The 24,352-nt window shown below is 39.7% G+C and overlaps 1 protein-coding gene across 1 annotated transcript in view; it reads right to left on the bottom strand.

The window, feature by feature from the left end:
• The window catches only part of cubn (cubilin (intrinsic factor-cobalamin receptor)), a 70,923-nt gene that overhangs the window by 5,667 nt on the left and 40,904 nt on the right, over positions 1-24,352 (bottom strand). The window contains exons 39-62 of the mRNA XM_069667323.1: positions 24,001-24,193; positions 23,191-23,388; positions 21,795-21,941; positions 20,487-20,677; positions 17,941-18,109; positions 17,274-17,448; positions 16,653-16,831; positions 16,153-16,362; positions 15,566-15,706; positions 14,697-14,881; positions 13,905-14,076; positions 12,536-12,739; positions 11,010-11,159; positions 10,788-10,909; positions 10,104-10,329; positions 9,566-9,753; positions 8,351-8,507; positions 7,841-7,990; positions 7,494-7,679; positions 7,036-7,165; positions 6,441-6,658; positions 4,627-4,826; positions 4,216-4,378; positions 1,128-1,336 (exon numbers count right to left, since the gene is read on the bottom strand). Coding sequence (XP_069523424.1) covers positions 1,128-1,336; positions 4,216-4,378; positions 4,627-4,826; positions 6,441-6,658; positions 7,036-7,165; positions 7,494-7,679; positions 7,841-7,990; positions 8,351-8,507; positions 9,566-9,753; positions 10,104-10,329; positions 10,788-10,909; positions 11,010-11,159; positions 12,536-12,739; positions 13,905-14,076; positions 14,697-14,881; positions 15,566-15,706; positions 16,153-16,362; positions 16,653-16,831; positions 17,274-17,448; positions 17,941-18,109; positions 20,487-20,677; positions 21,795-21,941; positions 23,191-23,388; positions 24,001-24,193 — 4,263 coding nt within the window. The remainder of the gene's footprint in view (positions 1-1,127; positions 1,337-4,215; positions 4,379-4,626; positions 4,827-6,440; positions 6,659-7,035; positions 7,166-7,493; positions 7,680-7,840; positions 7,991-8,350; positions 8,508-9,565; positions 9,754-10,103; positions 10,330-10,787; positions 10,910-11,009; positions 11,160-12,535; positions 12,740-13,904; positions 14,077-14,696; positions 14,882-15,565; positions 15,707-16,152; positions 16,363-16,652; positions 16,832-17,273; positions 17,449-17,940; positions 18,110-20,486; positions 20,678-21,794; positions 21,942-23,190; positions 23,389-24,000; positions 24,194-24,352) is intronic.

The raw sequence follows: 24,352 nt of genomic DNA, 5'->3' as shown, positions 1-24,352 counted from the left end.
TAAAATGTATTTCTCCACTCAAACTGATCCCACACTGCTTTACTGAATACCCACTTTGCTTCTCTTCCCTCGACCTTTACTTCCCTATGCATGTATACTATTTAATATTGGAAAATAATTACTGCTGTTGATTGTGTCCATAATTCCCACTCACATATCCCTGCCACCTCTCTTGAAACCAGTGATTAAACACTTGATTTATCAAGTGCTGAACTATTACCTGTGTGAACATCTATTCGTTTCCCTCTCCCATCATTTATACACACCAGATTACTGTCCTCCAAAAGTTGTTCTATTATCTGCCCTTGTGTGTCTGTTCTTTTTCCTCCCCATGATGTGCTATGTGAATTAAAGTCTCTGAACCAAAAGATATAATTTGTAATCTGTCCCTGCATCTGCTTTAATTTGTTGATTTCTATTTTTACAATAAAACATTCTTCCATGTTCCAGTCTTCCATTTGTCCATATTTGTATTACCATGAATTCTTCCTCTATCCCCTTATTAATCACTCTGAATGGCATATTCCCCTAAATAAATGTAGCACACTCTCCACCCTATCACACCTAACAGTAGAATAATTAAGGATTCTGAAGTCTAGATGAGGTTTCAGCCATGTTTCTTGTATACAGATATTGTTTAATATAAGTTTGAATTTAAGGTTGATTAGTTTGTCTAATCATTCAGTAAGTAAGCTTACACAACTCAGCATGTTATAGGAAGTCTACAAGTCTGATGTCTGTATGATTAAAACAAGCTAGTTGTTAATTCATAGATTTACCTCTTAATTTTGATAGCCACACTGTGTCATAGGCAATTTACATGTCTGTAATATCAACTATATTCTGTGTATTTTAATGGTTATTACCATATAAGCAAATCGCTTTTAATCTCTGTGCTGCTATTACGAAAACTTATACAGGACATTATTAAGGAATTGAATTGAATTATTAATTGAAATTAACTCAAGCCTAGTGTAGCCAGATATACAGTATCTTATTTAAAATTAGATTCCATTAGCAAAAGATTTTTTAGCCTCTGTTGTTAGAAACAGTTCCGCAGGTGGAAGATGCAGACAAGATTCGGAGGTTATTGGCCAAATTACAAGACTGTCACTGTCTGAACTCACCACAGGCCAGTCCTTCATCTCCAGGTAATTTGATGAGCAGCTCTGACTGGGCTGGAGGACAAAGGTCTGGAATGACACTTTGATGGTTTCCTGTGCAGGAGCATCTAGGATCCAGCGGCAGGATGTGTAAGGGGGATACGCATTGGGGAAGAAGGGTGATGTTTGGGTCTGAATGGTGGTTGTGGCATTCATAGTCCCACCGCAAATCACTGAGGAAAGGCAGACACACGGAGAGAAAAAAATTCTCAAAATTAAAAGAATCGTACATGTGATAAACAACTTTATGATGAATTTGCAGTGTGTAAGTATGGAATCATTTTCACCTTATTTCTGTGTAATCGTGCTTGTGATTAAAATACTCATATCAAACAGTCTTATTTTTGGATTCTGTCTGAGCTGACATTTTGAGGGGAATCTCTTAACTAGTCTGACAGATTTTTATTTAAATGAAGTATTCAAGTTACTATATATAGTGGTATTAGTTAAAACAGTAGTGATTCAGTCTATAGCCCACTGATTAAAAGCCCTTGCATTTGCTTTAATACAACTAGCATCTGACAATTTAGTTTTAAGGGGCTGCCATGTGATCTTTTACTTATATCAAATTTTCCCTTTCTATCCTTACATATGATCTCAATTTGTAATCATAGTCTCTTTGGACACAGAGAAAGCTTTTGTTATTTTTTGTCTTTACCAATTTGGAATTCCCCATAATCACAAAATTTGATGGGGAAACAAGATTCTGAGATTAAGAGGCTTCAACAAAAAATCCTAACATCAAGAAAATTAAGATGCTCCACACTTCTGTCACTGTTTTTGACAAAATATACCCCACAACTGAAGGGGATACACTCTAACCAGTCAGATAAAACACTGTGTAGATTTATCATCACTAAGCCAAACTTTCAAACATCACATTTTTGTTTAAAAGCATTAGCAAAGGCTCTGACAACCAGGCGTATTTTTCATTATTCAAGGAATGTCACCTCTGCAACATGAAACTCTATATTGCTTGTCAAAGTTTCTTCAGAAGTTTCATGTTACCTGTGTGTAAAACTATCTCTATAATCCATATCCGCAGTGTCCATTCACAGACTTCGAATGGAACAAAAAAAAAAACAGAACTGTAGTCCCACCACAAGACTTGTAAGATGGCACCACATGAGTGGTAGCCAGTTTATGCAGGTCCATTTATTGTGCTTTATTGACCACTGTATTTTTTGCATACTATGAGTTCTTTTTTATTTATTTATTTATTTTTTTACAATTATCTCCTTCTTCTATAAGTAAAAATGGACTTGTAACTGGTTACATTAGTGGTATGCTATAATGTTACTTTTTGTGAACTACTTAAATCTGCATGAGGTGACCCATTCAGCCACAGCTCCATTGATAACGCCTGTGAACAGCTGTAAGCGCTATGCAATACGAGGGTTCCCATAGAAGAGAGACCAGACCTTTCCCAGAGGAGGAGGAGAGTTGGAGCAAGGTGCAAACCATCTGTACCGTCTTTAATTATGTGAAATGTGAGGTCTCTCCACAATAAGATGGAACTGCTGACGGCATTAACATGAGTGCAATATCTAGTATCAGGGACTTCACTGAGACTTGGCTGAATGAGCTCTCTACACTCACCAAGTATGTCAAATGCCACACCAAAGACAATAAAACACTGGTAGACTGTATGCATAGATCTCTTCCAGCCCTTCCCCTAGCTGGGTTGTCAGATCACAACCCGGTGACACTGCATCCTACGGTGAAAAAACAACCCCCCACCACAAGGTATGTGAGAAAGTGATCTGAGTAGGCCAGTGATGTGGCACTGCTTTGACGCCCGCATGGGTAAGACATAGTCAGTAGGACCCACTGCATCACAGACTACATAAACTTCTGTGTAAAGAACACTATGACCTCCAGGAAGGTACAGTGTTTCTTTAACAACAAACCCTGAGTGAACCCTAAAGGCCCTGCACTGATCGACAAGAAAATGGCTTTTAGAACTGGGGACAAAGAGAAGCTTTGGACAAAGAAAATAAGGGAAGACAAGGCCAGATCAGAACAACACTAGAGAGGTCTGGAGATGCCTGAAAACCACCTCAGGCCATACAGAAGCGGTGGGAGGGGCCCTGAATCTGGTGACCAGGAATGGGCAAATTAACGTAATCTGTTTTTTAACAAGATTGATTCTGGTGGCCAACACTAAATGGTACTTACAGACAATGCACCTGTAAATAGGGCACATGAAATACAAATTATATAAATGCCACCTGGATCAGCACACCCATTCAAATCTTCTACACAAACATCACAAGTATTATGTGGATATTAAACTATAGATCTCAGCGCTGAAGTCTCTTTATCAGCATACCGTCTTAAAGCCTGATCATCTGTTGAACCATCACTGAAATATGAACGGCCCATTGTGATCAACTTAATAATCCCTATGAAAAGAATTCTAAACATAATAAATATAAAAATACCATTTCTCAATTCCAGTCATCTTATATGTGTGCCTAGTTTTGAAAATAAAATTGTCATCAAGTAACTAGAAACACGGCACCTTTCCAGCTGCCAAGTCCCTACAGACTAAGCTACCATCTACACCCATTTAGTATCTGTGTTCCTTCCCTCCTGTCTCAGTTCAGCTTAGTCAACCTTAGTATATCCGTTTGAAACTTTTGTTTCTTCGTGAAACCTTCATCAACTTTGTCACCTTCCTGAATCCTGCTCCTAGTGCTTCTTGATTCCTCGTGGCTCCCTGTGTTTTTTTGCCTTCAGTTCTCACCTGTTTTCAGTGGATTTGTGGTTGAACCTTATATTGGATTTTTTTTATTCCCTGGACTCTGAAAAGTAAGCAAGTAAAGTTTTTTTTTGTGTTTGAATAAATCATCCTATAGTCTGCATCTGGGTCCTCTCTCTTGCTACTTTACCTAACCTGACAGTTGGCAAGCTTTGATGGCAGATGGGTAGTTGCACACTTTAAAGTGTTTTTAAGTGATTTTAAATAACCTAGGTGATGTGTGACAAATTAAAAATGTTCAGGTGAAAATGAAGCCTAGAGAGAGAGAGAGAATAGAAAATGTCTTACTTGGCATAGCTCTGTAGGTAGCATTGAAGCCTTGTTTCTGGACTGAGCTGTCACTGAAAAAATTGATAGTCAGGAAGTTTCCACTTGATACAAAATATGAAGGGATGGTGTTTCCACAAAACGTCCCAACCAGAGGGAAATTCATGTTGTCGCCGTCATACACCTGCAAATACATTAAGAGTCATTCACAGATAGCAAATACATAGTATTATCATTATTATTATTATTATTATTATTATTATTATTATCATCATTAAGTGTCTATGATAATTACACTTTTTCATTTGTCAATTGCTTGTGAGGTGCTATATATTGTGTGATGGTCGATTAATTAAAGTGGGTACTGAGTAGAATATGTTACCATGAGAAAATAAATATTAAATAGTTTGAATTGCTGTTTTTTTTTTTTACTTTGACATAGTCGTAGCGGCAAGAAGAGGAGCTCTCAAGATCAAAGGAAGTGAAGGTCAGGTTGATAACCCTGTTGACTGGCATCTCGATGGTCCACAGGCAGTCCATCCTGGGCTCATAGCGCCCATCCAGGTTTGGATCAGGAGAACCAAACATGCCCATGGGCATAGATAAATACCCACCACATCCCTGTGCTGGACCTGCGGGTAATTCAGAAACACACACTTAAAAACTGATGAACAAATGTAGTGTAAAAGCAGCTTTGAGTGGTCACAAAGACTAGAAAAGCGCTATATAAGTACAGTCCATACCATTTACAGTACAAAAAACGTAGACAGGAGCATATTGTGTGCCTTTGGAATGCAAGTGAACACATAAGAAAATACCCTCCAGAGACTGGACATGAGCCCCCAGGTCATAACTTTTCCATGGAGTCAAATGATCCAACTATAACCTCAACATAAACAGTTCTGTCAATGACTGTTGCTTCACGTTGCACTGATGGGAGTTCCCATTGTGTAAAACCAAATTACCAGGGTTCCGTCAGACAAATTACCAGGGTTCACAAATTATGACATACAGAATAATTATGCAATTTAATTAAAAAAAAACAAAAAACGTACGAAAGCCCTTTATCGTATGAACTCAGAGAATCAGGTCCCACCATTTCCTAAGTTGCCCTTTCAGACATTGAGTACTTTACAGAAGATTGGCAGAGTTAGACACGTTCTTAACTACTGGAAATACTGGCGGAGGAAAAAACTTGGGTAATGATTACTGTTGTGTTGATATCAATCCTACATGTATTTGGACATATCTACAAATAAATATAAATAGGCAAGCAGAAAAGAGTACGAAGCATCTAGACTCCTTCCATCACTATTGACACCATCAATACGTCAACATGCTCGCCCTGAAGCCTCCAGACAATGACCTGCTCTGTTCATACATCTTCTCCATCCATTATACATAATATGCAGGGTAATGTTTTTTCAACATCCACAAACTGATTCAGATATTTGCTCCCTCGTTTTCTCTTGAAAAAAACTTAACGTCACTGTAGCAGGCTGGGTAGCGGAAGACCGGCCCGCTCGCTATGAAAGCTAAAGTACAGATTTCGGCATTCCAGCCCTTGTGGATAGAAAAGTGGGATTTTGTGTTTCAGAAGGAACGTGCTGTGAAGTTGTAGGACGTGATGGTGTTGAATCGTCCGTCGCCACTTTGTTGTTTACCTGTCAGAAGTTTATTGCTGATGAACAAGATTCATGACTTTAGCTGAGGTAGGAAGTTTTCATAAGGATGGCAGCATTTTTATTAGTGCTCATATTTGTTTGTTACACTTAATTGTCCTCTTTTAATATCTATAACATACGAGTATAAAGTTATTTGTTGATGAACAAGATGGTTGAAGGTCGGTGGGGTTAATGATTTCACCTCAGTTTGTTTTCATAACTATGGCAGCATTTTTGTATAGTGCACTTATAATTACATAGTCCTGAAAATGGGAGAAAAATGTTGTTGTTTTCAATGTTGCTGTGCATGTTGCCTCTATGGATGGAATTACATAACAGATTTGTTGGTGATTTCAATTTTTTTTATGGTGTCATAATTAAACTTGATGATAACCTTAATGCTGATATGGCACACTTCTTCTTCTTCATTGCATTACATTTTCTGAGTGTAAAGTAAAAAAAACGTATGATCTTATAAAATGTAATTAAATTTTTATTACATGAAAAAAAAGCATCCAATTAGAAATGTAATTAGCTACTCCATCCTTAATTGGCATATCAAACACAGTAACATTTACCTACCTAGTGTCTCACTGTAAACGGCCCTCCAGCCAATCCCATTCACTGAGGCATCTGTCCGAAAGATGATGAACAGATGGTTGGTGGAAGACTGCAGATTGGGTGGGAGCACTGTACCACAGAATTTTCCTAGCAAAGGTGCCAAGGAGTCCTGTCCATCATACACTGCCACGTAGTCATAACGACAGGAAGAAGATGCCTCCAGGTGAAAGGTGTTAAACCTGTGAAGACAGAAAAAGATTGATGATTCATAGTCACACAGTTACTTGTACTGGTAGGACCAAGTAAAGCCCCCATTTGGAACTGTGGCGTCATGGAAGCAGTAAAGGGTATCTTGATCCACCCTAAGCTATATATATAGTTAGTATATTTGAATGTATCGTTGTTAGATATAATAACATTGCAGCTCGAAGATTATGAACACTACTGGGAAATAACATTTATAAGATTTATTGTCTTTCATTTTTTCAAAACGACATATCAGCAGTCATTATTCAAAGAACTATGTATAAAGGGTATGTCCCAAATGTAAATTTTGGTTCCCCAGTATAATCCTGCAGTCCGATTAATGAGGGAAGTGCAGTCATTGCAGTCTTACTTGAGATCCACCACCCTGTTTGCTTGAACCATGATATGGTAGGTACAGTTGATGTTGTGGTGGTAGTCGGTCATGGAGAGTGCTGGGCTGCTTACTGTACCCATAGTGCTGTTGAAGAAACCCCCACATGCTATAGACACACGCACGCACGCACGCACACACACACACACACACACACACACACACACACACACACACACACACACACACACACACACACACACACACAATTTAACTTTTGAATATTAAATTAGTTGTGGTTTGAATTGAAACTGTATTAAACATTTGTATGTTGGTTAAAACTATCCATATGGTAGGGAGGGCAAATGCCATTCAAATAAATTGAACAAATTAAATTAAATAAGCTAATAAATAATAGAATAAGCAAATAAAAGAAAAACAAAAATGGTAATAAAATGTACTGTCTATGCAAATTATTCTTCCTCTTTGTTACTTACGAATGGCTCTGTATTCTGCCAAGAAGCCATTGTCGGTGATCACAGAATCAGAGTAAAAGTTGAGTAACATGGGCCCAAAGGAGGAAAAGGGACCAGGGATAGTGTTACCACACAGAGTGGCAATAGCAGGGCCACTAGTGGCTAGGCTGTAGATCTTCAGCCCATCATATAGACAGGTGGAGTGTGCTAGAAAACAGACAACAAGGCCAAGAAGTCAACCAGTCGCTCACTATTGGTTATCACATAACAAAGAGGACAAAACATTTACTTCCAAAAAGGGAATCAGGTCAATATTGTGATCGTAGGAGGATTCTTTGTCCATATATTGCTATAACACAAACACTTGCCTTCTACTTGAAAAGTCTGAAAGGTGAGGATGACCACAGTCTTTTCTCCAGCGTTTATGGTGTAGTTGCAGTTGGAGTAAAAAGGGTAGTCAGCTGGATAATTTGGAGAAACCACACGGCCGCTTGGAGCTGTGAAGTTTGCACCGCATCCTGATGAACAGAAAAAATTGCCCTTTCTTTGGAATTGTGTTGGGACATGTCAACACATACTTTTATCCAACACTGAAGTATCGCCATCTAAGCTAAGGCTGGAATAGAGAGCTGTTTCTTTCTGTTTTGCAAAATACCAACAAATCACCAAAGAATAATTATGATGATCAATTTTCTACTCACAAATGTCTCTCTGATTGGAATCATGTACTCTGCACTCTTGTGAAAAAAGATTAATTCAGAACAAACACAGGTACTTACCAATTAAGGCTTCAAGTCAAATATTCAAACACTGTAAAAGTCAGTCAGTACAGTCTTATTAACACTAATGTATAGCTGTCTTGGCTGCTTGGTTCTTACTGGTGATGAAGGATGCAGAGAAACCTCTGCCAGTGGCTCCAGTGGACTGGAATCGGCTTGTGATGATGTTATATGGAGCAATGATGGGAGCCGGGGCCACTGAGCCACAGCCTGTTGACAGCAGAGCCTCAGTATTTTGGGTCTGACCTGACCACACCTACAGGAACATGCACAGTTCCGTCAGACAACTCACATTGTTATAGTTTGAAATGTTTATTGCAGCAGCAGAACATAGCTTGTGTTTGGCATCTAGGCTCCGACCTCATCACTCCTCGCTGATTTATTTTACATGCAGAAATTGAGGAGTGATGAGATAATATCTTATATCCCCTATTCGGAGCCTGTAAGTAAGTAAGAGCGCAGTACTGGTGCAGGGCAGCGATGGCAATGACAGCAAAAGGGAGAGACAGGAAATCTTGCAGCTGTGGTCACTTCCACAGGTGACGTGGAAGTGACGTATATCAATTATTAAATCAGTGCAGCTCGAGTTGTCTGCCTGAAGTAGCTCGCAGGCCTCGCCCCATTAGTGTAATTGTTGTCAAAAAAGACCATTTTTGACAGATACTTCCTGATACGGTTCATGAACTTTGCTTTGATGGTTGAAGTTTTCAACGTATGGTTGTTTGAATGTTTTGTTGACACATGTGAACCTAGCACATTTCATCAGGTGGAACTCTAACATCAATTAATTTCAATTCAATTTAAATCAATCTTATTCAAGTTTCAGGAACAATTTTAACATCAAGAATCAAAATGCCATGTAATTCTGCTGACAGCTATCCTGGACCCATGCTGGGCCTCAGGATAGCTGTCTGAGGTCCTGACTGACACGCTCAACCTGGCAATAGACTAAGCATGCTTTAAATTAATTAATTGATGTTACTGGTGGGAAATAAACTGTAAATGGTAAATGGACTGCACTTGCATAGTGCTTATCTAGTCTTTCACCACGCAAAGTGCTTTAAATCAGTTCTGATCTATTCACATATTCACACTCTGATGGCTATGTCTCCTGCAGAAATTCAGTGTCTTGCAGAAGACACTAAGACATGTGGACTGCAGGAGTCATAGATTGAAAAGCCTATCTACTGATTAGAGGGTGACTTGTTCTACCTCTGTGTCAACACAGTCCTTCCAAAGCAATGATTGATAATTTGTATCTTCTGAACTCACATATCATTTTAATATGTTTTTCCTGTAGCTCAATGCTGATACCTTGATATAGCTGCTCTGGCAGGTCCCAGCGCTGTCTGGAATCTGAAAATCACTGTTAAAGCTCATCTCCAGGTGGTTTCCCTCATGGGCAATAATCTGCCAAGAGCATTCCACATTGGCCGGGAAGTTCTGGGGATAGTTTGGAGACTTGATTGTTCCTGTATCAGCATGGATCACCCCTCCACACCCTGTCCAAAAGCAGAAATATGCGACTGCATGGTGAATATATGCAATTATCAAACAATTATTGTAAACACTGAAGTGTACAAAATGACCGCCTTCACGGTTGGTATATGTGGTTCTTTCCTCAGCCAAACGTGATCAATCAACAATACAATACAGACATCTTCACATTTCTTGTATAATGACTTGTAGCATGTACCCTGTTTCTAATTGCAATACTAATTCTGTGATTGCTGCAAATCCTTGAAAGTATATTATTTCTGCAGTTTTAGTTCATTCAGGCAATACACTATTATCGCAAAACACTTAATTTAGGAACATAAACAGAATGTTCATTTAGTTAGTATAAACCCACCTGAGGAATCAGCAGACCAGGAGGCCATAAAGCCACCCCTCGACACACTGTGGTCAGCCAGGAAGACTACAGCAAGTTTGTTTGATCCTGACTGGATACTTCCTGGGGAGGTCGTCCCACAGTATTGACCAATGATTGGGGAGCCAGGGGATCCTCCATTGAATATGGTGACAGAGTCCCAGCCACATTCAGAATGGGCCTCTAAGTTGAAGTAGCTAAAGGTTAGCTGTAGTAAGACAAGAAGGTGGAATAGGACATTTTGATTCCTCGACCTTCAGCAATTTTCAAACACATAAGCAGTGATCTCTGTATAAACAATTACGGTGGACTAGTGGACAAAGAATGCGCTCACAGTGACAAGCCCAAAATAAGAGAACTGTCACTGTAAAGGACACCTCATAGTGTGCCTTTTCAATGTAAACCTCCCACACCTGGAAACAATAATTTAAGCCTGAAATAATGATGGCAATTTCTGTGCATTATCAAGTCACAACATAATTTATTCGTCGTTAAGAACAGGTTGAGCTCCCTTGCGGTTAAAGCATCTAAATAAGACAATAAATACCTAACAGTCACAATTAAAGCAAATATATTTATTGATGGTTAAAACACTGCAGACATTATACAATCATGAATTATTCCTCGTTTGTGACTGCAATGCACCAGGCCATTGTTCAGACTCACTGTAATTGTGTGACCCGCTGGAGCCTCTAGTAGCCAAGCACAGCGACTGGGGCTGGGGTAGATGTTGGGGTAATTAGGACTGGATAACACCCCTCCCTCACCTGTCTGCCATCCTCCACACTCTGCAAAGTGGCATTGAACCCACAAATAGAAGATAAGACAAACACTAATCTCATATTTAAGTATACCTCGTGGCAGTTACGCAGTCTTTGTCTTTCTTACCAGTGAACAAGTACTTGGCCTTGAAACCCAGGTCTCCTTCGGAGGCATCAGTCTGGAAATGGACCCAGAGCTCTGGGGTAAAGACCACAATTGGAATTGGGGGGTAGGTCTGCCCACACAATTTTGCCAACAGTTCTCCATCTGAATCACCTGAGAAATGGGAGTAAGAAAAAAAACCAAATAACCATAAAGAAAGTATAAAACCCATCCATATTTTTGAACTTTGACCATGACCTGCTTTCCTGTGCAGAGTCACTTTCCTGTGCAGGGCACACCCTGGACATGTTGCAAGTCTATCACATTAGAGACAATCCATTCACAGTCATAATCATAATGTGCACATTTTGGCTGAAAACTGAGAAAACTAAGGCAACAGCTGACTTGTATACTCCATGCCACTCCCTTTGTACTTGTGAGATGACTGTCCTATCCATGTAGTTGCCATGTTGCCCGTGCTATGATCATTGTTAATGCTATTATCACAGCACATGCATATCTCATGAATAGGGCATTGCACAACAAATGATGCATTATGATGTTCTTAAATACTGTTTTTCAAAGGACGCAACATTTTTCATTTGCCTAAAGTAGTTCCCAACTTATTTCTACATAGAAGAGGGTACTACAGAGTACAGAGAGTAGAGTAGTTAATAAAGCGCATATGCATTAAAAGCTGCAGGGAAAAGGACTGTGTGTTATGTTTGCTGAACTGAGTGAACAAAGAACCATGTGACCACAACATCTCAAGACTACTCTTTACTACTAAGTAATTTATCAAGTTTGAAGCTACTGCAAATGTTATTCAAAGGCATATTATAACAGTTTTCTCTGTAATTTAGCTAAGTGTACACAGTGTTTAGCAACAATGTTGTTTATTACATTATTTTTCTGCCCTTGAACTCAAACAATTTTTTGAACTCCCCCCCAATGATTCAAGTTCAGCATCACATTCTGCCAACTCCTCAGGCTTCTGTTTTTTGCCTTGCTTAGAATCTTTCTGACAGGAAAATAATCTATCATGATGTTGAATTGAAAGAAATGCTGCCTATGAGGGGGAAAAGAGACTGATGGAGTGGGCAGGACTCGTCAAAATGCCCTCTTAGACGGAACGCAATTGAACTGTATTCTCCAAGCAGCACACTGTGCTAAACTTGTGCTTTGCTTGACAGATGCTGCGCCTGGATTCGCTTCAATGACAATCCTCCAGGTCCAATCAAGACTCTCTGACTAAAGCAATTTAATAGGGATTTTCCAAGAGGTGTTAGGCTATACTTGGAAAAGACTGTTCCATAAGTACAAAAAAATCCCATGGAGGATAATAACATACAACTTACATATCAGCCTGTAACATGTAACCCAACTTAAACTTCAACAGTCAACTTCTAAACATCTTTTTCTGAACACATTGTAGGCTCTGCAGTACAGTGCACTACTTTTCTAGCCATCACTCTAACACTAAACTTAAATGTATGTATAGTTGCTTCTTTAGTGTCTTCCATAGCGAATGCTCTATGTGTGTAACTTACCTAAGCGAAACTGGAGGTAGTCTGACTCGCAGGTCTGGTGGTTCTCCAAGTGCAGATCTTCTATTAGTACAACAATAGAAGAATTGATGTGCTGATGGTTCCTGATCAGCCACTCACAGTTGAGGTTGTTGCTGTAGTTGGACACTAGGTAGCCAGGGGAAGTGAAGTTCCCGCCAGCTGGGTTGGTCAGGTCTCCACCGCATTCTAACAAAAGGAAACATAACATTTTGGGAAACGGTGAGAGGCACAGACACGTTTACAAGATATAAAACAAAGGCCACAAACAGCCAATTTATGAATTTATGGTTGGAGTAAATATTTGTACCTCTTAAACATAAATGAAGTAAACTGCAGCACAAACTACCTCCTCAATAACAACTACAATGTTAAATCACTCCTGTCTAATAAAGTTTCAACATAGCAAAACATTAAAACTGTCGACTAATAAACTCAGAAACTGTCATTTTCTGTTAATTAAGGAACAAAGGACTTATATAAGCAAAAGTCGGGGGAACAATATTTACCTTGTAACATGAAAGCAGAGTATAGTATCTATCTATCTATAGTATTGTTTGAGATGGTTAACATGTCGTGTTTTAAGTGTTGAAAGCTTGATTTTGTACTGTTTTGTCATGACACGTGTCGTGATCGTTATGCTAACTTTGTGTCATGAGCTTCAGTGAGAAAAGTAGTAAATATTGTTAAAAGTATTAGCAAGTTAGCTGCGAGTAAACGGTGATGAATGAATGATAAACGTCAGACTGGGTTCACATTCATGGTAATCTCGTGGCCGCGGCATGTTGTTCGTTGTGATTTATCTGTAGCCGAATTAGTGTAAGCTGAACTGTATGTGTAGTGTTTAGGTAACTGTGGGAATGGAAGAGGAGTGAGAGTGATTTAAATGTGTCTGGTGTCATATCATTTTGTTACATATTTGTATCTTGAGTTGAGTATAAATAATTTAAGCTAATTAACTTTAGTTTATTAAGTACATTTTTGTTTATCTGTAATATACTGTATATTCAATTATTTTTAAGTCGTGCACTTATTTTATTTCAGGATGTATGTTCTATGTATTTGTTTGTATTGTGTATTTATTTCTGAAATGTTTAGATGTTGTTACTGTGACAGAAAATGTTATTAATAAATTGTTGTGTTCAGACAATAAACAGACTGTGCATGAGAAAGATGCTAAATTCTGGTCCTCTATCATTCCACAGGAGTTTAGTTTGGTTACACAGTGCTTTCCAGTCTCTGTAACCTTTGCTGCCGGTCCAGATTCCCCTAGGTCTGGTGCCGGTAACAGACACATGGCACATTTACTATAGGTGGAAATGTAGTTTTACTGTGATCCAAGGTAGCATCAAACCTGCAGGTTCCTCAGAGGAGTAAGACGCCATAAAGCCACCATTGGACACAGAGGAGTCAGTGCGAAAAACAACTGTCATGGTGTTGCCAGAGGAGCGCACTTGGGTGCCTGCTGGCACTGTACCACAGAATCGCTGTAGGCGGGGGGCATCAGCAGCCAACCCATTCAGTACCTAAAAGATAAAGAATTTTCATGGAAACACAAGGATACTGGATCTGAAGCAAAGTAGCAACAATCCTAGAATCAGGTCATCCATTAAAGAAAAACTGTGGATTGTAGGCTCACACATCAATCACAATAAATTAAGACATTATCAAATAGACAGTGGCTCTAACGATATTCAAAACATTAGCAGTTTTTCAGATTGCCTTCAAGACTGCCTTTTGTCTTATTATCCCTCTGCCTATATAAGTCTCTAATGTCTCTCCAACTGATTCAGAATGCTATGGCATGTGTAATGACAAGAACTAGGAAAAAAATCATGTGTCCTATATCAGCGTCTCTTCAATTGCTCCTTGTAAAATCCAGAGATAATTTAAAATATTTTCTCATCTACAAAGCCCAATTCTCAGACACCATCATATCTTAAAGAGTTTTAGTTCCCTATTACCCAATGACAACATTAACTTGACAATTTAAGATAACTTGTTTCGAAAGTCTTCAGAAATAGAATGTAAGCCTGAGCCTTCAGCTCTCAAGCTCCTTATCCTATCTGCTGATTATACCTAATTTCCTAAACAAGAAAAAAGTGAAGAGATATACACAGGTATATAATGGCAGAATGGGACTCACTTCAACGTAGTCATATATACATGAGGTACCAGAATCTTCCAGCCGCAGGTCATTGATGGTGAGTGTTACCCGACGACCTGGTGACACGACCAGATCCCAGCGACACACCCGGCTGTGTGGGTACAGGTTGGGGTAGTTGGGAGAGGAGATAGTTCCTGAGGGAGCATTCAGCTCTCCTCCACAGACTGCAGTAGACAGAGAAAAAGATAATAAAAAGAGAAACTCATTGGGAGCAATAATATTTTTCTAAGAAAAAAAACCTTTGCTCTGCAAGCCTAGAGTGAAATAAGCATCTATCCAAATGAGAGCAAATATTAGACCAAAAACAAGTAACATAATATACATGGAAATAAGAAGAAAGGAATTCCAAAGTCTAATGTATTTAAATTACTTACATAGGTAAAAAACTAAACTAAACAGTGCATGATATAGAAATACCAACAAAAATGACAATAGAACAAGGGGGTTGTCCTGGAGACTGTGTGTCTGTGAATGTAGAGATTCTACATTATAATTCTAAGTTTGTTTGACAAAGTTAGTTTTCCTTGGTTAATAGACATCTGTCGGTCACTGTGCAAGTGAGGATGTTTGTTACTCTCTTTTACAGGTGTGGTCTGGGAGCTCAGGTCCAGAAGAACAAAACCCAAATAAAATTCACATTAGTAATGGCTTAAAATCCTTTGAATTATTTGAAACATTGTCCCACAGTTTGTTGTGTAGTTAATCTTTCTCAAGAGAGATTCTCACATTTTAAGTCGTAGCATCAATTTACAGGACTGAGGAAAGGATATGGATATCAGGCATACATTAAAAACTGTTACAGTGAGGTATGCTAAAACTTAACGGGAATCTTTAGAAAATGATCATACCTTCAACACTTGCTTCAAAGGCCAGACTGAAGCCAGCTGCATTTCCACTGGGATTACTGACAAACCTGACATAGGCAAAGCTGTCAGACGTGTCCACGGAAGCCGGAAGGTTACTGCCACAGTGTCGGCCCAGCAAGTTCCCTACATGCACACAGAATAAATGGTGATGGTAAATGGACTGTACGTATATATAGCGCTTTTCTAGTCTTGCGACCACTCAAAGCTGCTTTTACACCTTATCTGAAGTGCCCAACTGTCAATTAGTCTTCACATTCACACTCCGTTGGCTATGCCACTGGAAGCAATTTGGGGGTTCAGTGTCTTGCCCAAGGACACTTAGACAAGTAGACTGAGGGAGTTGGGGATTGAACCACCAACTTTCCAATTACAAGATGACCGACTCTACCACTGAGCCACAGCCACCCAAATACAACACTGCAAATGTATCTAATAGTGGCTCTATGATTCGCATCATAGTTGCCTACTAATAATGTTATGTAATTAAATGTAAACTCTTGTTTACATACACATTACATTGGCTCATAAGACACAAAAAGATTGGCTAAGTGATCCTCTGGTTTTCTTACCTGAAGCATTGTAGTCTCTGATCTCCACATAGTCAGCAGTGCATCCTTGAGTGTCCTGCAGGTTGAAACTGCTATAACTAAGGGTGAGGTAGTGCCCTATGGGACCCTCCAGGTACCACTCACAGTTGGAATTGTCGGGATAGTTGGATCCTGGGAAGCCAGGGCTGTGGATCGTACCCATCTGGCCTATGAATGTACCTCCACATGTTGCTGTTAGGAATTCAAGATTAAAAATTAGTGTAGCACCATAGTTTTCTTTTTTTTTACTGAAATACTGAATACTAAAAGTCATTGTCACTACAAAGTCTTAGCATAATTTTACCATTTTTTAAGTGAAGAAAACATCTGCAAGAAGAATTTCAAGTGACTACTTTTTAAACACAACAAAGCGTTGGCTCAAATGTCTGTGTTTGTGTAGGCCAACTGTGTCAGTTGTAGATAATGTAGATCCATATCCAAAAACCAAGCCCTAGGTTTGGAAAACCTAAAAATGTGCCTACCTATGGAGTACTTTGCCTTGAAGCCTTTGTGCGTAAGACTGGTATCAGTACGAAACCTGAGCAGCATGGAGGAGCCTGTTGAATGTTGCGTAGATGGTTTTGTGTTACCACAGAGACGGGAAATTAAGCCAGCATTGGAAGTAGAACCATCCCGCAGCTCCAAGTAGTCATACGCACAGCTGAAAAATACATAAATAAATAAATATCCTGTTAAAGTCATTATCCCCATGGTACTGAGCATTGCCTGATACCATTGTTATTTAACTTCTCAACAAAGGATTTCCATTGATAAAAGTGCAGGTTTGGTGGCAGCATTCCTCTATCCCTGTCTGGCCAATGTAGGTCTGACCCAACGAGCCAGGGAGCTGTTAAGTTGTCAAAAGAATTTGTGTATGGTTTATTTGTGAGAAAATAGGCTGAGCTTTTTGCAAAATGATGATAACTTCTTTTAGAGATTAAGGTAAGGATATACAACTTTAGAAAAGGTAAATATGGCAAAAAAAAAAAAAGGCACAACATGCTCATTTTTCCAAAACTGCAATGTTTACTGTTGAATCTAAGCAGCAATGAGCAAGTTTGAAATGTAAAAATGAACAGCCTAAAGAGAAAGTAGCAGCAAACCTGCTAGAGGGCTCAATGTAGAATTCATCCTCAAAGTCAATTTGGACAGCCTCTCCATTCGGCACAGTTATGACCCATATACAGTCAATGTTCTGGGGGTAGTTCTGTGGATAGTTAGGTGAAGTAATATAACCGGGAGGATCAAAATCGTTCAGCTCAATGAAGCCCCCACAAGCTGTGGAAATAGAGAGAGAGAGAAAGATTACCAGCATTACTCACTCAAGTCAATTTTCTCCTGTCCTTGATAGTTAATATATAGGCTAAATAGCCTTGGCCATGGGCCTTACTTACCTAGACAAGGTTAATCCTGTTGACTTCGGCCTACTACTTTTGCTGCTGAACCTTTAGTGGTGTTTCAACTAAGCTCAATGGGTCCTCCTCTCTGACTAAATGCAGACCAAGTTATTTTGAAGTATTTTATTGTCTTTTTTCAGGATTTTAACTTCTTTTAAAGAAGCTTTTTTAAGCGCTGTCTTTAAGTTTTAAGTTCTGACAACAAAAGCAATTCAGCAATTGTCTACTGATTGATGGATCGGTGTTTAAACAATGAAGACACTTCCACAGAAATATAATGGACAAGGATGGGGACAACCAGAGGGCCAAACTCAGGTCCCCAAACGTGATAAGTTTAGAGACATAAAATAGAGAATAGGAGAAGATGTCGTACCTTTACTGTGGGCTTCAAAGGTCACTTTAAAGCCACTGGCCTCATTACTGGCATCAGACACAAAGCGAATAAAGAGGTGATTGTCGGTAGTCTGGAGTAGGGATGGCGGACTCGAGCCACAGACTCGCCCTCCCAGTAGCGGAGATGAACCATCTGGACCATTCCTGAGCTGTGGAGACAGCAGGGAATGCATAATAACGGGGAGTGTTGGAGTAAACAATTTACGATCTTATTTGTTATAAGATCCAAAACCTCAGACAGGCAGGAGGTATGGAAGAGAATAAGGTTATTTACTTAATGTTATAACTGATTTACATACTGTAAGTCTTTACTTGAGAATAAATTTCCCAACCCACTTTTCATGATTCACTGTTTTATACACCAATGCATTTTGTCATTTTTGATTTGAAGGAGGAACATTGGGATTGTAAGACCAAACCTCTAAGTAAAAGTGATTTTACTTTTTTTTTTTTCAGACTTATTGTCTGTTTCAAAATGAGCCGAAACAAGATATGTACTGTACTGTACACCCATCAGCCATTATGACCGTCTGCCTCATGCCTTAGTGTAGGAATCCCTTTCGCCACCAAAAAACAGCCCTGATCCATCGAAGCATGGACTTCACTAGACCTCTGAAGGTGTACTGAAGTATCTGGCACCAAGACATTACCAGCAGATCCTTTAAGTACTGTAAGTTGCAAGGTGGGGCCTCCATGGATTGGACTTGTTTGTCCAGTGCATCCCATGCATGGGGAATTTGGAGGCCAAGTGAACACCTTGAACTTGTTGTCGTGTTCCTCAGACCATTCCTGAACCATTTTTGTAGTGTGGCAGGGCGCATTATCCTGTTGAAAGAGGCCACTGCCATTAGGGAATACTGTTTCCATGAAGGGGTGTACTTGGTCTGCAACAATGTTTAGGTAGGTGGTATGTGTCAAAGTAAAATCCACATGAATAGCAGGACCTTACGTTTCCCAGAAGAACATTGCCTAAATCATCACACTGCCCCCACCGGATTGCCTTCATCCCATAGTCCCTCCTTGTGCCATGTCTTCCCCAGGTAAGCGATGAACATGCACCCGGCCATCCACATGATGTCAAAGAAAACGTGACCCATCAGACCAGGCCACCGTCTTCCATTGCTCTGTGGTCCAGTTCTGATGCTCACATGCCCATTGTAGCCACTTTCGGAGCTTGAAAGGGGTCAGCATGGACACACTGACTGCATCTGTGCAGCCCCATACACAACAAACTGTGATGCACTGTGTTCTGACTCCTTTCTATCAGAACCAGCATTAACTTTTTCAGCAATTTGAGCTACAGTAGCTCTTCCGTTGGATGGGATCACATGGGCTAGCCTTTGCTCCCATGTGCATTAATGAGGCTGTTCACCATTTTTTTTTTCCTTGTATCACTTTTGGTATGTACTGACCACTGCAGACCAGGAACACCCCAGAGCTGCAGTTTTGGAGATGCTCTGACCCAGTCATCCAGCCATCATAATTTGGCCCTTGTCAAAGTCGCTCACATCCTTCAGCTTGCCATTTTTTCTGCTTCCAACACATCAACTTTGAGGACAAAATCTTTACTTGTTGCCTAACCTATCCCACCCACTGAAAGGTGCCATTGTAAGGAGATGATAAATGTTATTCACTTCACCTGTCAGTGGTCATAATGTTATGGCTGATATATCAAGGGAAAACTTAAAAGGATGCAGGAGGGGAGTTCCTGGGTATGTCAATCTCACTGGGTCATTTACATGTAGAGCTTTGGTAACTTGGGTGAAGGTGAAAAAATGTTCTCAGGAAACCACTGTATTGCTAAAAGATAGTATTAGCTTCAGGCTTCTGTAAATCTGCTCAGATCAGCAGTTCCTTCACCATATTTCTCCCTACTCTTAACCGTATTTAGAAAAATGGCTTGTTTCTCTTGTCCCAGAACCTACTTTACTTAAGAAGCTTGGTGTAACCCTCATATATTTACTTGCTGTGAGAAGTTTTTGAAAAACACTCTCTGCTAGCACCACACTGTTGTGTGTTGTTGTCAAATTCAGTCGGAGAAGCAGCTCTATAAGAAGACTGAGGATGGGAATTCACTAAAGGATTAAGCAGCTAAGGCTCATTCTCCAAGCACACAAAGAGGGTTGAATACACCCCAAAGTGTGCTGCAGAGCAAACAGGGTCTCTGTGCTGTGGTGTTGTTTGCGCGTATTTAAAGTCATTATGCTAACATTAGAGGAAAATTTGGCCCCTTGCTATGCAAATGAGCCTCATGGCAAAAAGTCTGGACTTAACAATAAACTGTTACAAGAGCTGCACCCTCCTATCCCTGCTCATCATTAATCTGTGCATGCATGGAGATCCGTCAGTGTGCGCTCAACACGCAGCACGGTGGAGGTGCAGACAGCTCCTCTTCACAATCAAATACTCCATACTCCAGATCCATACTGTGTAAGAAGCCTGCAAACTGCCTGTTGCAGCAGTATGTGTTTAGTTTTGAATTTTTATTAATAATATAAGCAATTTGCTTATAATATAATTGTTTACCTCCACGTAGTCTCCTGAGCTGCATCCAGTCCCGAAGCCTTGAATCTGGAAAGGGCTCTGGAAGGTGACAGAAACTCTGAAGCCAGGTGTCACCATCACATGCCAGCTACAGTCTAGGCCAGGCAGGTAGTTCTGAGGGTAATGGGGACTGCTCAGCGTTCCCCTGTCTACATGCAGGAAGCCACCACAACCTGAAAAGATTTACAAAAGTATTGTGATAATATTTGTTTTTATTGTTGTAAAGTAGAGGCTGTTTGGAGGGCCAAAAACATGCTATATTTATAGTAAAGGTATGTCAGTAATCATTCCCATTTAATGTATAGTTCACTTAATTTACAGCATATCCTAAGAAAGTAAACTAATTACTGATAACAATCCCGCAATGCAATGTGTAGTATGGATTTAAGAATTACAAAAGTGTATAAAAGTGTCATCAGCAAATCTAGCAATTTTCACAGAGTGTATGTGGTTTCCTCAGGCTTTGGAGGTAAACTGGTCGTGTGAAAGGACAGAACAAACTTGCTGACTATCTTAATAACTTTGGGTAAAAACTACAATCTGCTTGTGAGATATCAAGGGATAAGCAGCACAGAGCAGGATGAAAGGATTGTTTTCATAAGCATGCTCTAAGTAGAGAAATCCTTTTAGTTTTGTTTTTAGTGTTCCGTTTTAGTTTTGTTGCTGGTTGAGCTTGCAGGTCTGAGACAGTAGACCTTATTTGTCAAGGAAGATATGTCATGTCATGTTAAAATGGTAAAGCTTTACTATGCTATTATACATGTGCTGCTGGAGTTCTGAGGCAGTGAAAGCTGCTGCAACCTCTATGGCACTGTCCGGCACTGACCTGTATCTTAGTCTTGACACAGGAAAACTCTAAGGGTCTTGCACTGAAGTGAATGACGGGGTTTTGTCTGTGGCGTTTGTAAGGATGTGGTATTCTTCCTGTTGAAGCTGGGGTAGAGTATACGCAATTCGCCTTTATTGAATTCACCAATACTCAACTTTGCTGTTATCTAGCAATGCTTGTTATTAAATGGATTTTTGAAAGGACTTTTTCGCCCCATCTTTAAATGACTTATTTATGCTGAACGTGGGCTTATAGTTGTCCATTACCTGCCAGTTGGTGTTTAAACAAACCTAAGGCCTCATGTTACACATGACCTTGCTGCAACATTTACGCCTATGTTGTGCCCCTGATCCAGTTACTGTACTGTGTGATTGTATTTTTTGGAAGGAATTTAAAAATGCAACAAAAATGTTTGGAGTGACTGACAAATATATGATGTTTAAATGCTTCTTGTGTATTACCTTTCGAATAGGAGGCATTAAAGCCTCGGCCATTAACACTGCTGTCTGAGGAGAAGTGGATGAACATGGAGTCTCCTGTTGAGTGAAGAGAACCTGGAGGATCTCGACCACACACACTGGCAAGCACAGGGGATAGACTTGATGCACCTGAAAAAAAACCCCACATACAAAGCGGAATCATAAAGGGAGTCATGTAACAATAAAAAAAACCCACCTCGGCATTATTAGTGTCACTAAAAATATATCTCAAGATAATTACAGAAAATGTCTCCACAGAAAAAAACAAATACCCTCTGTTACACCAAACTGATAGATTCCTCCAGCCCAAGCCCAAAGCCAAGCTCTCTGATTCTATCTCAGAAACACACAATAACCAGTGCCCCTTACAGAAAAGCATTCAGTAGACAATATACATTCAAGCTACATGATCCAGTATCAAAACTTAAATATTTCAGCCTAGCTTCATTTTATGTTAAGCACATAAAATGTTAATCAACATTAGATCCTGGCTGATCCTTTTGGCTTGTCAGGAGAATTAGATAATAAGTGGGGTAATGCTGCTGTACCTCAAGTGTATATGCACACAGAATCTTTCTTAATAGGAAGATGTATTTAGGGAATGATCAACCACATCAAAGGCTTTTGATAAATCCCAAAAAAGAGCAGCACAGTGCTTTCTTTTGTCTACAGCTGACACAATATCATTTAAAATTAGATAAGTAGCAGAGATGGTGCTATGACCTGATCTGAAGACTGATTGGTGGGGGGATAGTACAGAATAACTAATTAAGAATGCTTTGATTTGATTGTTCACTAAGGATTCAAGGGTTTTAGATACACAAGACAATTTTGATATGGGACAATAATTATTTAGGTCCCTTTTTTCTCCTCCCATGTGCAAAGGTAAAACATTAGTTTACTTCCATACAGTCAAGTTAAAAATATGTGTTATGTGCTCTGATTGGAGCGGAGAGTTTGAGAAGAAAAGGGGCCAAGTTGTCTCTCCAGTTGCTTTCTTTGAATCAATTGCTAAAAGAGTTTGAGTAACGATACTATCAGTAAAGGGATGGAGAGTAAACTAATGGGCACAGTTTAATGTATTCACAAAACCATCATTGCTTGCAGAATTGACTTATTCCCATTAACTCATCTTCAAAAAAGTGGCTGGCTGCAACAAAGTGTTTTTTAAAAGCTGGACATATTTCTTTTTCCTCCGTCAATGTGAATTGAGTGGGCAAAGAGGAAGCATTATTGTTTTTAGTGGAGTTAACTACTTTCCTAATAAATATCAATACATACTTTTTTGATACTTGTAAATACTGTGCCAAATTAACAGCCACCTGCAGAGCAAAATATTTCATTACTTTTTAGTTCCAGTGGATTTTTTATGCCTTACCATCTCTGATGACAAGACTGTCAAAGTAGCAGGTGGGGTAGTCCTCCATGTCCAGAGACAAGAGGTTAAACTCTACAGTTGAGTCCGGAGAACGAATCAACCAGGTACACTCCTGGTTTGGAGGGTAGTTATCAGGCCAGCCAGGTGAAAAAAGGAAGCCAGGAGTTTCCCCTGTCATTAGCATTCCACCACATGCACCTGACACAGGCATATCAGAAGAGTATGAGAATGAAATGTATCTATTTATATATGTATCTATATTTTATCTATCTATCTATATACATATATACATATATAGATATATATTTATATGTAAAAGAGCAGACACATACAGGAAACAAGCAAACGTAAGAGGCGGACAGAGCAAATATACCATGTATGTATCTGCTCTCTTGTCCTCAGCAGCAGTATGTTTTGGTTTATGTTTTGATGTAAATGACATAGCCTATTAAAAAGGCATAATTAGGTCTATATTAAAAAGATGAGGTTGCACCTCAATCAATGCATTTACAGGACAGGAGGGTTGTACCAGAGGACCCCTCTTTCTATGTGTGTGTTTCTCTGCAAAGCATGTGTGTATACTCAACTCGCAACAGGTATGCAAGAGTTACAGACAGGGAGATAGATTCTACACTTATTCATCGACAGCAAATGCCAAAGTTATCTCGAATGGATAAAAAAAAGATACAGATTAAATGCCATTATCTACCTTGTTGTTTTCCTCTTCTGTTCTTTTTGAGTGTGCGGTTGAATACAGTAGAAATATCCTCTATGCAGGGTGGATTATCTTAAAAGACTGTTCTGTCTTACCCGGTGGGATAGTGGGTGGTGGTCCGGAATCCTGTACAGCAGTCCATTCCACAAGAAATCCTCTTCCTCCTACCACTGAATCTGACTGGAACTGCAGGGTGACAGAGCTCGCAGAACTTCTAAGAGGAGGGGGCAAGCCCAGACCACAGAATGTCCCGATTGGGTAGTAATGAACACTGGGGCCATCAAATATCTTGGGGGGGAAACAAGGATTGAGGTAGATGAGGTAGTATCATGTCAACGAACACCTACCTGAGCTATCATTGCATCACCTGGCTCTCACTAGGGCTGTGTTCTCTCACCTATAATATACTTAGTGTACAATCAAAGCGAGTTTTTAAACCATCACAAT

The sequence above is a fragment of the Semicossyphus pulcher genome, unplaced genomic scaffold (genome assembly GCF_022749685.1).
Source record: "Semicossyphus pulcher isolate SPU_LCO1_2020_fin unplaced genomic scaffold, fSemPul1.0.p SCAF_18, whole genome shotgun sequence".
NCBI lineage: Eukaryota > Metazoa > Chordata > Actinopteri > Labriformes > Labridae > Semicossyphus > Semicossyphus pulcher.
The sequence above is the reverse complement of the archived record's forward strand: the minus strand, read 5'-3'. Positions and strand labels throughout refer to the sequence as shown.